Source organism: Rhea americana, unplaced genomic scaffold (assembly GCF_003343005.1).
Source record: "Rhea americana isolate MKP2758 unplaced genomic scaffold, rheAme1 scaffold_67, whole genome shotgun sequence".
Classification (NCBI taxonomy): Eukaryota; Metazoa; Chordata; class Aves; order Rheiformes; family Rheidae; genus Rhea; species Rhea americana.
In genome coordinates, this window is record NW_028186834.1 from 1,105,821 (window position 1) to 1,123,301 (window position 17,481).

The window sequence follows — 17,481 nt, forward strand, 5'->3', positions numbered from 1 at the left end:
TTGCCAGATTTCCTTTTTTCCCCAGTTTTTTAACGAAATTCGCCCCAGAACRGAAGAGAACCGCCTGCGTGGCTCCGGTTGCCGACAAGGCACTTCCTTCTCCGGCCGGGGGTGAAAGCGCCTTTTCCCCGGGGAATTCTGCTCCCGAACACGGTGCCAGGCAGCACCGCGAGCTGTGAAAAGAGCTGTGCCTTTCATTCGTTTTTCATTAAAAGCACACGCAACATGCTGTCCTAACGAAAGATTTTCTCTCTTTTCCTCTTCAGCATGTCAGAAAATATCGAGGTCTTCTAATGCAGGGCTCTGCATGCGGCGCTGCGTAAAAGCAGCAATAGATTTTGTTCTGCTCAACAGCTGAGAAATAATGTGGAAACATCCTAAAGTACACTGGGATTAATATTTGATCACTAGGAGAAGTATGTGTTTCAAATAATTTGCCTTAAAATGAATATAAACAGCTGTTAATGCCTGATATGTTCTCTAGTAAATCACCTCTCACCTCAAATCTTCACTCATCAACTTGTATTGGAAATAAACATTATAAAATAAAACATTATTTCTTGCAGCTAAAGCATTGCATAAAATAAAGCATTTCAATCAAATTCTTTCAATGGTACAAATCACACCTGCCTCCCTGGATAAACTGAGTATCCAGCCTATTAAATTCACTCAAGCAGCTATATTGTATTCCAGTAAGCACTGTGCCTTGCATAGAGCATAATAGCTCTTAAAACCATAAAATCATTTAGCAGAACAAATGCATCAGCTATGAGCTGGAGCCCACCACACCTGGAGAGGGGATTCAGGGGAAGGAGCATGAGGATGCTCCGGCCGGGAATCCCAGCGAGGCATGAAGAGGTGCCCTGGAGCAGAAACGTCTCCCCGGCCATGGAAAACAGGGTTCAGAAGAGTTTCCTGTTGCTGAATGTCTCATACTGGACACAGGACAGATTTCCCAGATGCARCTCCACTGAAAATGAAATAAATCCCACCGAAAGCAGTCAGTTTGGTTTCTGAATTTATTGTCACATCTTTCGTGTTACAGAGTTGACAAGCCATACGTGGCCCTGGCTACAAGGCTATATAGAGGCCAGCACCAGAATTTTGCGTGTTTAGTTAAAAATACAAGATAAGCCCTGCTTAACAGCAATAACYCATTCCTTGCAAGGGTCTGCAGCAGAGCCCGTCAGTGAAGTCCAGCTCATGGGCGCAGCTGGTCCCGCTCCGGCGCCWCGGCCACCTCCGCGCACCTCCCTTCCGCGGCCCTGGGACGCGGCAGGTGCAACGCCGTAGAGATAAAATGGAAACACGAGAATAGGGGAGCAGTGCTATTAAAGGGCATTAACTGCGGGGAGAGACGCGGCCAGCTGCCAGGCTTTCACAAGACCTGCGGCCGCTTTCACGCTAGCTGGAGGTACGGTATTTTGAAATCCCAAGAAGGTGAAGAAATCTGGTTGCACAACCATCCGAAGGGGCGGTTGTTCTGAGCCTCATGTTTTGCAAGCTGCACCAAGAAGCTCTAAACTACATTATTTGCTCAGCAGAGAGTTTTTAACTGATGGCAATAACATTGCACGTAGGCCGTTAYGCATCAGTCAGAGGATACGGACTGGTTTCTGCAGCGCGTCAGTCAATAGTCCAAGTTACACCTATGCTGATTATACGATGTCCATACAATAAAGCACAWTCTGTGCTAAACCTACTGTTTAGTAGGTTCTGCATGCATAGATTAGTACAGAATTAATCAAGTATTAAAGCTCACTTGTAATAACAGACATTATACTGATTTCTTAACAGGCTCTGAAAGGTATTTATCAATCCTGAAGTAAAYTAAACCATTTATAAAGCAAGAAAATTTCTGATTGATTTCAGCTGTTAGCAGTTTGTGTCTGACTTAGCTTTTAGGTGAAGAAAGGAGATAAATTCATTCATAAATTAATTCATGGCTCTATCACTATTGCACTCAGATTGTTGTTAAAAAGCACCTTTCCATCTCTTTCTTCGCTGCATTCAGGCTTTCTTAATTCTTCCATTATTTGCTGTTTTAGTTCAGGAGGGGCAGTTTTAGAAAACTCAGAAGTTTCTGTCAGAAAATCCAGCAGCAGCTCCCCATCCGTGTTCCCCTCCATGAAACAGCTGGTTATATCCATTTGGGACGGGAGCTCGTAGAGCTGGTGCTTCAGCCCTGCTGAGTCGAGCATCGCTTTGATGTCAGCAGAGGTAATGTAAAAGCAAAGATCATTCAGAGGTAAGCGAGACCCATATTTCTTCCACAGTGTTTTCCAGCCGCTGGTTTCTAATGGACAAAATATAAGGAAAATGCTCAGGAATAAGGACAAAAACTGATTTGAACAAACTGTCGGTCATCTGTAAGTGACCGCGAGCTGAGCCTCCCCGGAGTCAGGACGTGTCACGGAGAGGGCAACGAAGACRCCTGCCTTGCTGCCTCCCCGTTCTGGGGCCGAGCGTGCGGGGGCGGGCAAATGGCCCCTTCCCCTGGGCTCCCACCGAGCCCCCAGCAGAGGCCAGGGCAGCTCAGCCTCTTCCCTCCTCACCCCGTCCAGTCCCAGCACCGTCCACCTCTTCTTCATGCACAAAGCGATGGCAAAGGCCTGTACTGCTTGAGGATGCTCAGCCCTAGCTGTTCACTAGCTAKTCAGCGGCATCCTCTGTATTTAAGTCGTTCCTTAGGCTTCACCTGCAGATTTGGAAGATCAAATCCTCTCTTACTCCTTCAGGTAGGTATATTGTGGTCAATCAGTGTGTTGGCTTCACTGAAATTCGTACTGCTTCTCTGCTCCTCGGAATACGTAAGGGGCTGCAGAGCTCCTCCTGACTCCAGGGCTTGAGGAGGGACCTTGCCCCGGGTTCAGGTCTGGGGCAGAAGATAGCGAGCTTTCCTCAGCCGTCCCAGACAGCAGAGGCGACACTCGCCCGCGGTGCGCCAGACCAACGCCAAGGGTGGTCGCATGCCGCTGCCCCACAGCGTGGGGCTGTGAGTCAGCACTGCCGCTCTAAACAGCTGGTAAAAGGATGGCCCAGAATGACCAGACGGGAAGAAAATAACTTCAAGCCTACCGAGCAGCTATTGAGGGTTATGACTATAAATCTCCGTAACTACCAAAACCAGTTGCTCGGCAGTTTTGCAAATGGTTTATCTGCAAACAGTTATTTATAGTCAAATAAACAGTTCGGTGTTTAGAAGAGGGACTACAGTATTTTCTTTTTGCCTGCTGGAAACCGAACGCAGAGCACTAATTGCGGGAAATGTGCTGGTGTCAGTGTTGTGTGACTCGGTGCCATTTCTGAGCCGAGCAATTATACACTACCTGAGCGAAGCGTTATTATAATAGCTCTCGATAGGCTCAGCATATGGCGCTACTTTTGTCTGCAAGACGATGTAAACAGATTTTTTTTCAGCGCGTTAGAAACAACACCACGTAGCTCTCGCAGCCTTCCCGGAGCTGTGCCAGGGACGGGGCAGGAGGAATCGCAGCCGACGCTGACTGACCGAGTGCTCTTCTACTCGTCCCGCTCCCAGGACTTTTCATTAACACGTCCTAATGTGTTTGCGTTGGCGAAGACRTTACCTTCATTTTTTTCGAAGTGAGCTTTGTTCGGCTTGTCTTTCAGTACCTCTTTTTGTATCAGCGCTTGTCCTCGCAGCAGCTGCTTCTTCTTTCCCTCCCCTACACTCTTCTTTCCCTTGAGGTTTTTCCCCCTTCCTTTACGCTCTGCTATTCTGAGCTCTACTTCTCTTTTCCACTTTCTTTTTGGCCCCAGAAGCCAGATTTGCAGAAGAAACACCCATCGCCGTGCACCGGTGTTTCCCTCCCTCCTACACCTGACCGTAGAGGAGTTAAATACAGTCGTGCAGGCACGGTGAACCGCGTGCTGCAACGCTCGAGAGAAGAAGGAGAAGGAACGGGAAAACACAGCCCCACCTGGCCCAGAGAGGACTTCAGATATATTTTCATCAGTTCAAATTTTTAATCAAAAGAAATTTGAAGAGATGTGTGTCCCCCTCTGTATTTAAATTTCATGCATATCCAAAATGTCCAGCTGCAGGAGCTTCCCTTACCATACTTGGGTTATCAGCAACAGCCTGATATTACGATCTATGCCCACGCAGCCGAAGAACGAGAAAGGTAACTCAGATCATTTAAAATACGGATTTCTTGTAGTGAACTGCCTCCAAACACTTTCAGAGAAAAACGTTTTGGAAAAAAAAGTATTTAGCACAAATTCAGCTCAGAGAAATGTTGCTTCTCTGCAGACAGCTCGTGAACACAAAAACCGAACTTCATCAAATGCACAAATGCATTGTATTTTGCAGAAGTGCCCCAATTCAGTAAAAACTAAGTAAAATCCTCTGAACAAATAGCATCTCCGAAAAAAATATCAGCTGTGACTGTTTACTAAAACTCCCATGGCTTAAGTGAGGCAATTAAAGGCTTTCTAGAGTCACATTAGACGCTGCCGCTGCAGTATCTTTAGCATATCTTGCCCAGAGTGTTATAAGGTCCCAGTTTATTCTCCTCCCACGCTCGCCTGCTGCATTGACCGTACAGCATCTCTTGCGGCTCTGAAACAGCCTAAGATGGGGTTTTCCACATAAAAGGATGATATTAAGGAAACGGGCAGTTCACAAAGAAAATGAACCATATGCGCTGCAACACCTGCTGTACGGCACGACCGAGCCCCAGCGTAGCCGTTTGCTTAACACCACAAGTCTCCAGGAGCTGCGTAATGTGGTGCTGGCTTCTGGAAAGGCTTTTAGATAAACTCGCTTTAGCGGAGGCGAAGGGACCTGCTGCGAGCGCCATCAGCAGGACGAAGCCTCTCAGCAGATTTAAATGAGTGTAGATGAAGAGACACCATTTATTACGCAGCCAGTTCACACAACCTCTCTCTATGATAAAGTAACTTGGGCTATTTTAAGTAAAAATAAATGGCAGCTTATAGCTGGCCTGGGTTGAAATGATGTGCGCTCATGGGATCCCCCAAAATCCGGACGGAGTAGCATGCGTGGCCTTACCTGACACCAGGATAACGAGGAGCTTTGCCTGCCTCTGCAGGAGCTGGTGGAAATACCGGATGGTGGCCGCGACGTCTTTCACATAGTACAGCATCTGGAAAGAGCAGAAACGCTTGCAGATACATGATCCTGGGCGGTGGGTTTCGCTGAGGATTAGATGCAAACCCAGGGGACACTACCACTGCAGGGCAGCCTCGGGGCCGTGGGGCACATGTGCAAGCTTACGTTGCTTTCTTAACCTGAGATGGAAAAATACTCCTCTTAGCTGCGGAGGGAAGGCTTGTAACGGCTTCAGCAAACCCAGCCGCACAAAGGCAACGTCATGGAGAGGACAAGGAGCTTTAAGAACACTCGTTAAAAAYGGATTTTCAGTTGACTGCCACCCACATCCTGGTTAATAGGACTACTGTGCTCAAAGCTGCYTTACGGTAACGCAGCTTTCATTTTTGCAGTTCGCTTACACTAAATAAACTCACCTTTCTTCCCTTAAAAGTAGATAATGAGGTCATGTACTTCACGCATACTTTTAAGAGCCAGATCTTCGACAACATTTACTTTGCAAAGACTTTTACCTGAATCATATGAATGAAGTCCCATTTTTTAGACTCTTTTTCTGCAGTCATTCGACTTTCATATTCATGAGCTGTCTCCTTGTGCCAGGTAAACTTTATGTTCTCGAGGTTTGATGTCTTTGCTACACGCTCTAAAATATGGGAGAAGACAGTGCAGAGTTATCTCAATTGCAAATACAGGATCGATTTCCATTCAGAAAAGTAGTACGTTCAAAAGTTATATTTAAATAGGAAGATTTGGTACCACTTCAATGCAGCAATGGAATATTTAAAATAGTGAGCCCGTATTTCACAAGGTGGCTGTCCAGATTGTTGTAGGATGAAGACATAAGAGGGTCTGATGCTCCTCATGTCAGGATTTGGGTTTGGCAGTGAGCATAAAATTCCCTGATTCCTCTCCATGACCATGAGATCGTCAAAGTCCAGGCCTGGCTTTTTACAGTGAGTGGACAGTTAGACCCATGGCCAAACAGCCTCCAAATGCAAGTGTGCTTGGATCATGGTTGCAATTCCCCAGAAGAAAGGCCGAGRTAGCAATGGTGGCATAAGGGCCTCCTACCACCCTCTGGCACCCAAGCCCCCAGCTCTTCCTGGGGCTGCCAGGTAAGCCACATTGCAAATGAACCCAGGTGATTAGCTCACAAGGGAGTTATTAAAAAGCTGATGGGGTCAATGGTCTGGCCCCACAAGTTGCTGCAGAGGTCACCAGAGGGGCTCACGCCCAGTGGCTGGGGGCTCAAGGACCCAAGGCTGGTACCAGGACTCAGCAGGTTGATGTCCCCATTTCTGCCCTTGTTCAGRCTCCTTTAGTCCTTACCAGCTTTAAAAAACTAAAGGAAATACTTCTCTGTGGCTGGCTCAAGCTGCATGAAAACATGTGGACCATGATAAATGCTAATGAGGCCACAAGAGGCCCATTTCATCCTAAATGGGAGAAGGGTTGATGTCCTCTTTGCTTAGGACTCACCAAAGCAACGTACCCTGCCATGCAAAATCCACAGGGCTGAGCGGAAGCTCGGCCATGGCAATGGGTTTCCCAGAGATGGACAGAATAAATAAGAAAGCTGCAGCATGAGTCAAAGGGGCTGCATTTTGGAGAGAAGCATAAGCAGAAACCAGAGAAGGACAGAGAGAGCAAACGACTTGTTCTGGGAACACGTCCCTGGGAAGGTAGGGGAGCAGAGGAGCTTTGTGCAGTGAGTCCAGATCCCGTCCCTTGACATTTGGCTCCTACTGTGTTCAGTTAAGTGAGATTCTTCAAAACTCTGCAGTTTCAACCAGCTGCTTCAGGTAAAAGGGATAATAGTGTGAACAGACTGAAGACTGTTACAGGGAGTGGGGCACGGCATGTTTTCAGACATCCGTACAATACACCTCCAGCGACTGAGCACGAGGCAATGGAAAGACTGGAGAGGAGGATTGCAAGAGTAAGATATATGGAGGGTCCTGCTCCATCACTGCATTTCTTCACTTTTATGGGAGTGAAAGTGAGGGATAATTTTGTATTTAAGGGGATGCTGGCATGCTAATGTCCATCTGCTGGCATATGGAGCTCATCTCAACGTGCTCTGAAGTGCTCCAGGACAAAGCTAGCCCTGATGTGATTCCTTTGCTTCAGTGGAGTTACATAAATTTAAAACTTAAATGGCCCAGAGGCAGACTGAGCCTTAGCTACAGAACACATGTTCAAAACAACATGATTTGCTGAGACCAGTGCCTTTATACCACTAATCAAAATGTGTCTCTGTTYAGGCTCCGATTATGATATATCCCTGTAGGATAGATGAGGAATAGCCCATAAGTGCTTATCTCCTTTATTTTGCAGCTGGAAATGGGCTACCACTTCTGGATGCTGCTGCTCTTACTCTATTTGCTTCCATTTATCTGTCACTGGCCCCTGTGCTTGCAGTTTGGTTTAATTGCTATTTTAAACTCAGGCTTCATTCAGCAGCAGATCATATCATCATCACAAATAATCTGGCGCAATCTGGTTCCATCTAATTGCTTGACAGTCTGCAAAGAGACACGAGGAAGAAAACCGAATTACTCACCAGCGTGGGCTTGTAAAGCTGAAATTTCAGAAGGGCAAACTCATTCCAACTACGGGAAGTTGCCACCCAAAGAACCACTGGAACCCAAAACAGATCTCCTTAACAGGTGTGAAAAGTTCCCTGTAATTTTCCTCTCAGTTCCAGGCAGATTTTTGGCTGGGTCAAAAGCTGTTCCCGCAGCCTTGACTCGCAGTGCAATTTGACCGAAAGCAATTGCGCTGCGCCACGTAGACAACCGCAGAGCAGCTCAGCTGCCGTGAAGCTGAGATGCATGTCATGGCCATCAAGGGGACCAGGGATCAGGGAAGCCCAAAGCTTGGCCACCGCACCTGTATGAGAACCTCTCATAAGAGATATCCTAAGAGAAAGCTCCAGTTGTCGTCATGGCCCAGAAAAAACGCTTCACTCATAAGCCTGGCTTACCCTATCCAAGGAGAAAATAGCTGGTTAGGCAGAAAATTTAACTACTGATTCCTCAGAGGCAGAGCTAATATTTCCAATACTCCCAGGAAAATCTTAGGGCTCAGAAACCTAATTAATGATACCTACTGGGGACATGATTAATTACCAAATAAGAAAGTTTAAAGAAGGAAATTTAGATGAATATTTCATCTTTATTTTAGCATAAAACTTCGAATAAGGACAACATTTTACACTTTCTCTAACTTCCTACAGGGAAAAAAACCTCACCAAAATAGGACAGTGCAGCCAACAAATGGGCAGTAGACTGTGAGACCATCGGGAGGTTTCAGCAGAAACGCAGTCTCACATAGCACACGGTCCTCAGCTCGGACAGGATGGAAAAGCCCCGCAGGGCAGCGCTGACCCGGCTCCGTGGCCGAGCCTCTGCTGCCTCTGGCCAGAGCAATGCAAGAGCCGGGAAGCTTGCGCTGGGGATCTGCGGCAGGGCTGCCGGGATGGCAGTAGCTGCTCGTGAACGCTCTTTGCACTCAYGTTTCTATTTCTCCTTTTACGGGATCAGAACCACGTGATACAGAGGCAGGTAGCAAAAAATCTGCCCCTTTGGTGCATGAGGTGGGGGTATTTACTACGGTCCGGACCATTTCCAGTGATGCTGAAGACGTTCATCCATTACYGGCACGTTCTTCCAGCAGACTCCTCCGTACCAGGCTATAGTTACCTGCTGGGTAGTGCCTAGCGGATGTTAAACCAGTAATAAACCAATGCTGAACTCAAACAGAGATAGATACTATTGAATGCTCAATTTGTGGGGCAATTCGATTGAAGTTCACACTCCTTGGAAAATCCTATGATTTTCTTAACAAACACCACTCAGCGTGACAGTGAGGTTTACTTATATAACATTTGGAAAGAATTTTTAAAATATTTAGGCAAGAATTACTACGAAACACTAAAATTGCAGCTTTCCCTTTAATGTTGCTCCTGGACCCTGATTCAGGGCAACTCAAAGGAGAAGAACTCTCTGCGGTGTGGAGGTTTTGCTTTATTACCATGCAATCACGCATCAGCTCCCACATCACTTTCAAAATCTAATCACATAGCAATTTAGGGTGRCATGTCTGCACAGGATAAGACTCTCCTCTGCCCAGACTCTTAAAGTATTTTGCCAATTTATATTTTGCATATTTGGACATTGCAAAACCTCTGTCTAGCCCCAAGTGTCCCCACACCGAGGTCTTTGCAGGGTAAGGGACTACAACTTYAACGAGAAAGTGAATATTGCTGGAAAGGCAGTGACAGCAAAAAAAGGATAAAATATACAGAATGAGCTTTTTAACTTTTAAGAGCAAATTCAAACATAAAAGCCTTTGAATGGGAGGTCATTCAGTATTCAGCTCTTTTTCATGTACTTAATGCATTTAATGTAAATGTAATGTAGCTGACATAAAAATACCTTTGTAGCTGAAGATTTGCTCAGCACTGGGSTCTATCACTTCGTTGTTGATGGTGACTCCTGGGTACCTGGCTCGCACTTTCGAGAGCATCAGCAGGTCAATCTCACCTAGAGAAAAAGGCAGCACCTCGCACAAGAGCAAAGCAAAGCGCAGGCAGTTATCTCCAGCAGCAGGTCCCGGGCTTGCAGACTGATGGATGTCTGCCATTTACCTGTAGAAAATGTATCGGGCAGGCAAACGGCATTGTAGATATTTTATATTCTTGGATTGCCTGGACCCGTCCATTAAGGATATGGCTYTAGTATTTGAGAAAATAAATATCAGTCCCAGCAAACTTCATTCCTCCTCTCTGGTTATCAACTAGCTACGGTATGTGCTGTCCCGTGAACGTATATTCTCCAGACGCGGCCTGACCCTTTGGGTTACACAGACAATTTGTGGCTATCTAATTTCCTGTTTTTACTGAGAACCCCACAACAGACTGTATTTCCTGCCTCTGTTTCTCTCCATTTACCATCAGAAAGCTCGGGGAGACAATGCTCCTTGGCCACCAGTCCAGGGACGGTATCTGTGAGGCTTCACTAGCTTCCTCAGGGCCCACTTCTGCTCAGTGTGCTTGAATAAATAGGTACAGTGAGCGCTTTTGCACCCATTGGAGCTGCACCAAGGCAGGCGAGGGTCTGGCAATGGCCAGGGGACTCCTTCGGGGTGAGGAAACATCACTATGGTGTTTGGGCTCATCGTCTTCCCCTCCCACAGCCTTGCTGCTGGATTTTGGAGTGCGTCTTCACAACATCTGGACCACTTCTGCCATCCCTCAGGATCCTTACTGCACCTTGGCTCCCACCAGCCGAAGCTATCTCCACTTTACAGAAGGTTTGAGGTCCAAAAGGATTCACTCAAGAAAATACTAGAGATTTAAGCCATAACACGAGCACTGGAGCTCAGCCCACCAAATGGCTCAACCCACCCTCTCCTCAATGGCTCCTTTTCGATATGATGAGGGCTCTGCCTGCTTCTGGCCCTACATGGGCCACCACAGCTTGAAAGTCTACCGTTTCCTACATGCTTCTGTGCCAACAGGCCCTAAGCATGAAGCATGAAAAGTGAGGATGACTCAAGTGTCTTTCCTAAAGCCATTGGTAGGACCAAAGTTCACACGGCAGCTGTCTAAGGATGCTCTTTCAGGGAAGGGAAATTGCATTTCTGAAGTAGCATAAATAGCTGTGCTTTTGCTATCACTACAAACCTTGCGTTTTATTGAAAATCAGAGCAAAGTATGCTGTTAGCAGGCTGCCACAGTGAAATCTGGGAACACAGAATTTTTAATTAAGTACTCCAGGTTTTTTGATTTTTTTTAACCAACTTTCTGTAAAATGGATTATCCCTTTGAAAATGCTGTGCAGGTCCTGATTAAAACACAAATTTTTGAATTTCACATTTCCATATGCTGATAGGTTAATATATTCCATTCCCCTCTTCTGCAGCCAAACCACTCTTGTATTGTTTTTAACCAAAAAAAAAAAACTTTGATTCATAATTTAATCCACAGTCTTAATTGACTTCAGATAGCTCTTTTATATGCAAACAAGTGTCCTGAGGCATTTTACAGTCAAATCTGTGGCAGCTTGCATTATCAACAATTTGGCAATTAGGCTATTGGAATTATTTAAACTCTCCAACACAATTACCTTTTAAAGGCTACCACTATGTTCACCATTAAGTTTCTAATTAAACATTTTACGTAACGGGATAGTTTATAGCACAGTTGTTACTTTATAGCAGCGTTGATGACTTTTATGGCTTTTAAAGGTGCAGAAAGCAGTGTGCTGGAGCATGAACTTAATCAGGCGCAGGCTGTAGGCGAAGGCAGACTCCCTGGATGGGCTGGGGTAATGGGACACGAACGCAAAGGTAAATAGTTTTCTGCTGCCATGGAAAAAGTGCAGAAGAGGTGGATGAGGGGAAAAGTAGCCCTTTCCTTTGCTGCCCACCCAGTATGGAGGTGCATGGAGGAGCTTTACGTGGCCTCCRAAAAGCTAAGGGCTCCCACCTGCCTTTGAATGAGAAAAATTTCGGCAAATTTCCCCTCATAATCTCCATCATCAAGGCCTCACAGTGGTGTCTTCTGGAGGTCAGGAGCAGCTGCCAATGGACCCATGTGGTCCTTCCTCYGGAGGTCGGGAACAGCTCCCGATGGATCCACATGGTCCTTCTGGAGGTCGGGAGCAGCTCTCGATGGACCCATGTGGTCCTTCCTCTGGAGGTCGGGAACAGCTCCCGATGGATCCACATGGTCCTTCTGGAGGTCGGGAGCAGCTCTCGATGGACCCATGTGGTCCTCAGAGCTTTCCAAGCCAAGGCGGACCTGTTACTTTTTTTTTTCTTATTTCCATGCCAAAATGAGTTTAGTMACTGTATTGATTCAATATTCATCATGCTAAGCTGGAGTGTCTCTGCTTAGAGAGTTAAATACCTCACTCATAGAGTAAAATGTTCCCRTTAAAAACAATATTTTTTTCTGGCATAAAAATGGTTTTCCTTGTTTGGAAAGAAATGCTCCCACCCTAGCACACTGTTTATTTCATAACTAATACCCAGCACTTACATACAGCTATTTTTACTTGTAAGGAAAGWTCGACAAAGCTGAGATTAGCCTTCAGAGATGGCATGACTAGTGCATTTAAACCAAATTAACTGTTCATATAAAACTAAAGTTCAATGACTTAATGGGCAGAGCAGAATTAGGAAACAGAGGTTTTAATTAAGAGGGATCTTAGCAAGAATCTCATGGAACAAAGCCACTTTATGGTATCAGTGTTGTTTTTTCACCCAACTAACTTCAGATGGCGATCTAGCACATGACTCCTGCTAATACGGATTCCAGTGGGATCTGGTCAGAAGATGGATATCCAACCCTGGGCACCCTGGCACAGCTCTACCACCACAGCCACATGGCAGCGATGGGAAGAGGGGGCAAATCGCATGCAGGCAAAGTTGGAGGTGTCCATGTCTCTGCCATAGCCCCCTCTCGGCAAGCGGCACGCCAAAGCTGTCCGTGCACGCATGCCCGGAGAGCATCATGAGCACCAGTGCGCTGGGAAAGGCAACAGGAGAAGGGGCCTGTGCAGTGGCCGCAGTCAGCAGCAGCTCACAGGCAAAACCGAGGTGAGCAGGAGCCGGCGTACAGCACCAGGAAAGAGGAATCGGGGAAGGGAGTTTGCCAAATCAGCAACTAGTTATGGGGTGACTAATTGCAATGAAAGCAATAATTAATTTAATATTCTGCRGAATCCAGACATGACTTTTTGCATGAAAACGTGATGGACTTGTTTAAGAAAGACTGGAGCTGACTGTTCAGAAAAGGTGCATTTCTCACCCCAATCCTTCCTATGATTTGCTTTACTCTTGCAGAAAAGGTAAAAGGATATCAAAATTGAAGTTCATAGCATACCTGCACCACCACCAACACTTAGAATATTGATTGTAGACTTCCCATTTCCAATACTGCAAAATATCATTTATAAATATTAGAATAGCTACCCAGGAGACAGGTTTACATACATTGTGCAAAGCAACAAAGATCCTATGGAGATTAAAAGCAGTGCRACAAAATCAAACGCAATATGTGTATGTAGATCTATGCCTATGAGCTGGCAGGCAGGATCAGATGCAGAACTCTGCTTTTCAGAGATTTCTGATCCTGAGGCTTTATTTTGGCGATCTGTAGAGATCTGCTTTTATTATGAGTGCACACAGGCAGAAGCGACCACAGGCTTCATGCCAATGCTTAGAGGTGCATGCATCACCATGTGTGCAAATATGTAGGTGTTTTATTGTGCACGTTTGCTCCTGGCATTTGGCTTGGTTGTAACTTTCARCTGTGGGGAATTGACAGTGCCTATAGCCAGGGTGATGGCAGCGAGCAAAGGGCAGGGCAGGAAGGCAACAGGGCARCGGTGAAGAGAAAAGCAAGTGCCTCGCCAAAGGGCAACGGGCCACAGCTACAAGCTACTGCAAGGGCATTTCCACTGGATTTAAGGAATATATTCTTCACTATGAGGGCAGTTGAGTCCTTAACCAGGGGCCCAGCATAGCTGTAGCACCTCTGTCCTTGGAGACATTCAAAACTCAACCAGATGCAGCCAATCGGCCTGCTTTCTGCCCAAATCAGCAGCGTCGCCCCAGACTCTCCTCCAAAAATTTTCAAAGAAAAAAMCGTTTGTCAGAAAAACTGCAATCCTCTCCACCACAGCCGAGCTACCTGCTGTCCTCCTCAGCCTGCAAAGTCAGTCTGTGGTTTGGCTTTCTTGACCAAAGACCCGGAGCGGTTACCTGGATATGATGCCGGGCAGCTGCTTCTCGATGAATTCCTGCATGCACTGGTGCTCGGTTGAGTTCTCGAGGAAGACGCGGAAAGACTCAACATATTTGCCATGGTTGGTGATCAGGCTCCTCATGGTAGATGCCATGGTGGGTGTGCAAAAGCAGAGGGCCRCTCAGCTCTTCGTTTACTGCTGCTTCCAGACCTAGTAAAGAAATAAYGGGTGGAGAAGGGTTAAAGGTTTCAAACCCCTCACAGACAACRTGCCTGGACCGAACTTGGTGTTGCCACCAAAGGGGTTGAAAAAGCCGCAGGTCTGTGGTCGCACCAGATTTGCTCCCTGCCCCTGGCCTGCCACTTTCTACGCGAAACCGAGCACTTAAGGAAATGTTACACCGCTCCGTGAGAGAAGCTGCAGACGAGGTTTGAGCCGCAAACAGCAATACATCATCTTTAATCTCCACGGAGGATATGCCAGCAATTTTAACTGTGATGACACAGGGCTCTGTCAAAAGCCAGGAAAGAGTCTTCAGACGGTTCTTAGCYAAAAGGAAATCTCCGCCAGTGCCTCCAGGCACAGAGAGGCTTGAAAGACATGGTCTGGATGAGCAGGCAGCGCAATACTSRTCTCCAGAGACACTTGCAGGTGTCRCCACCTACTTCTCAGTCTTGTGATGTTCTTAAAGGGGATTCTGCTAGTGGGGTGAAAACAGTAAGAACCTTATAAATATGCTATTTATTTTGCTGGTTCTTCTGAAGGTAATGGTGTGATTTCCATTAATTCACACAAGCCAACCTGGAGAAGGCTGGAGAAACCAGCTAGCGAGCGCTGGGCCATCGGCCCCCGGGCACCGCGCAGCTGGGTGCCGGCGCGAGCAGACGCCCCGGGAGGAGCCCGCGCGGGCAGGCGACACGGCTCCCGTCGTCGCCGCACGCGGCGGCCGTGACGAGCCTGGTTTCGTTGGATAAGGGCGGTGATCTCGCCTGCGCCTTAGCCGGGCAGACCGGCGAACGGCCGCGAAGGCGACCCTACCACGCGGACGACCCTCCCTCGGGCTGGCGGTGCAGCACCTCCTTCGTGCGCCCCACCGACATCTGCAGCTCATACGCACGGAAAAAAAATAATACGGGCATTGCCCAGGCTGGCGAGCCGCGAGCCTGGGCGCGCAGCCACGCGCCCGACCCGCGGGCGACTGCTCGCCTCTTCCGCCTGGCCGGCGTTCAAATCCCCAGCGACGTCCGGGTTAACCTRGGGAACCAAAAATGATTGTTTTCAGAGGAAGTAAGAAAAGCAGTCACCTGGTTGATAGAGGTAGGGTACGAACGACGTGCAGCTATCTTTCCCGGAAAAGCAAGTGCTATAGTCCGTGTTTACCCGTTCCTCCGCTCCCTGCAACCCCGCGCTCTTTACGATAAGGAGGCTTTGTCATTTGCYGTTAAAATACTTTACCACTTTCAGTCTTTAAAAAATATTTTACGGTTAATATGAGACAATTTAGCTAATCAAGCTTTTTATGTAACTCCTTCCACTTCCTGTGATTTAATCTGCCCATATCCCATGCTTGGCTTTCTCTAATAAGAACAGCTGAAATTCATTTTCATGTTTCATGCAGTTCAAGGAATTTAACTCATTTATTTCATTAAACTTCTGGCTGCTCAAATTTGTCTCATTTATTTCATTATACGTTTTGCTGCTTGAACAGCAGCCAGTTAACTTTAAAACAAGTAAAAGAGACGGAAGAAAATAASTCCACGGATCAGGCTGATACTTTCGGACAGCGGCTGCAAACTTTCGGAGAGCGAGGTCGGCAGGAGCACGCTCCCTGCCGCGCTCGTCCGCGCKTGCACGCAAGCCCCTACACGGATTTCGTACGTTGGGAGCCTGAGCCGCGCTTACGCGCCGGCGGCTTGAACCACCCCGCTTTGGACTGACCCGAATTAAAGCTGCTCTTAAACGCTCCGGAAAGCGAGCGCGCCTCGAACCGCGGCGGGCAAGCAGCCTCCCCTCCGCGCGGCCGCCCCGGCCCCGGCCCACCCCCCAGCGGGCGGCGCGGCCGTGCAAGCGCTTAACCCTCGCTGGAGACTCCCGGCTCCTCCGAGCTGGCCAGCGCCCCGGTGCGAAACGAAACCCGGCCGGTCGGTCCCGTATCCCGTGCGCTCAGGGCTTCAAGGACCACGAGGCGTTTTCCAGATTGCTGGTGCCCGTCACAGCCTCGTTGTTACTAGTTTTACCTTCGAGAACGCAAACGCAGAGGAAATATTAACCAATGTCTGTTATCATGCTGTGTTTCGCTCTGCGTTGCACCARTGTAGTAATGCTGCTCCTTCACGGTTAGTGCTGCTCCCTGGTGCGAGGGGGAAGCAAAAGCYGCCCAGGAGAGCAGGGCGGACGGAGGCCGGCGCGATGCCGAGCGTCGCCCCTCCGCCGCGCCGCATTACCAACCCACKGAAAAAGGCTCTCCAAGCGCCAGCTGCTGTTTAATATAAAAACCTAAGTTTAGAGAGCCAAAAAAGGAAAAAAAAAAAAAAACTAGATGCAGCTGGTGCTGCGTGTGCTTGATGCAAGCAAAGGAAGCTGCTGTTAAGGGTTTTCCAGCCCTGCGAGGTCGAAGCTGTCGCCGCTGCCAGCTCGGTCCCGTCCCGTCCCGTCCCGTCCCGCCGCCCTGCGTGGGACCGCCGACTTGACTCTGCCTTTTCTCGCCCCACGCTCAAACCTGTGGAAAGGTGACGACGGCAGCCCCAAGAGCTGCCGCAGCGCCTCCTCCTTCCTCAGGGGATCCCGGCATGCAATTCCCTGGAAAGCACGGGAGGCAGGGAGGAGGAGGAGGCTTTTCCCCACGCCGGTCTGCAAGCCCTGACGGCCAAGCCGGCCCCATGGCAAGACGGGGAACGGCAGCACAGGCGTCTTCACCGAAGAGTGATCCGATTCGATTAACCGGTGTTGCAAAGGGCTTCAGAGAAGAAAAGCACCATCTAAGTCATCCAAAAAGCCAAGCACGGAGCAGGCAGTGGGACTGGCTGCTGGTCACACAAAGCGCAGCAATTGGGGGCCAAAAGCTGGGCAATACCCATTTTATCGCGGAGGGTCTCAACGCCCCACACGGCCTGCGGCATCCGTGCACCCGGCTGCAGCCGCTGGGCTTTGCAAGAGCAACCGAATTTCGAGCCCGTCGCCAGGCTGCAGAGCACTCGTAGCACAYATCCGTGCTCGGAGCTCCATGAATTTATTGGGCTTACCCCTGGATCTGATTTAATCTCCTTCAGCTGGCGCGGTACAAGGCGAAGCTCGACGTTGCTTAATGTCGAAAGAATCATTTCTGCCATCTTCTAATAAAGCACGCTGGTGCAAGCTGAAGTTGATGATAACAAGATTGCCGCGTTAGGTGGCCAAAAAAAAAAAAAATCTCATTTTACAGCACAACTGAACTGTCAGTGCCAAAGAGCAGACAGGTTATTGCTCGAGCTCCTCCGAGGTTGCTTTTATTAAAACGGAAATTTCCAAGGCCCGGTGTGCGCCCAGGTGCGTGCTCGCGCGCACGGACCCAGCGATCCCCGCTCGAGGGCCGACCCACGGCCGCGGCTGCCGGCCTCTCCCTGCGCTTCCACCGCGCAGCCCCGC

At 48.3% G+C, this 17,481-nt stretch overlaps 1 protein-coding gene across 2 annotated transcripts; it reads right to left on the minus strand.

Moving 5' to 3' along the window:
• Positions 1-1,005: 1,005 nt before the first annotated feature.
• On the minus strand, positions 1,006-17,118 carry LOC146586632 (histamine N-methyltransferase-like). 2 transcript variants are annotated; one of them, XM_085320942.1, is made up of 8 exons: positions 17,100-17,118; positions 15,064-15,111; positions 13,874-14,067; positions 12,993-13,045; positions 9,538-9,645; positions 5,611-5,741; positions 5,039-5,132; positions 1,006-2,296 (listed from the first exon to the last, which is right to left on the minus strand). In XM_085320942.1, exons 3-8 carry the CDS (start codon positions 14,008-14,010, stop codon positions 1,941-1,943), a joined length of 879 nt encoding a protein of 292 aa, XP_085177068.1. In that variant the 5' UTR covers positions 14,011-14,067; positions 15,064-15,111; positions 17,100-17,118; the 3' UTR covers positions 1,006-1,940. The 2 variants fall into 2 exon arrangements, with proteins under 2 accessions (XP_085177068.1, XP_085177070.1); XM_085320944.1 differs by lacking the exon at positions 17,100-17,118 and adding an exon at positions 15,796-15,840.
• Between the last annotated feature and the right edge of the window lie 363 nt (positions 17,119-17,481).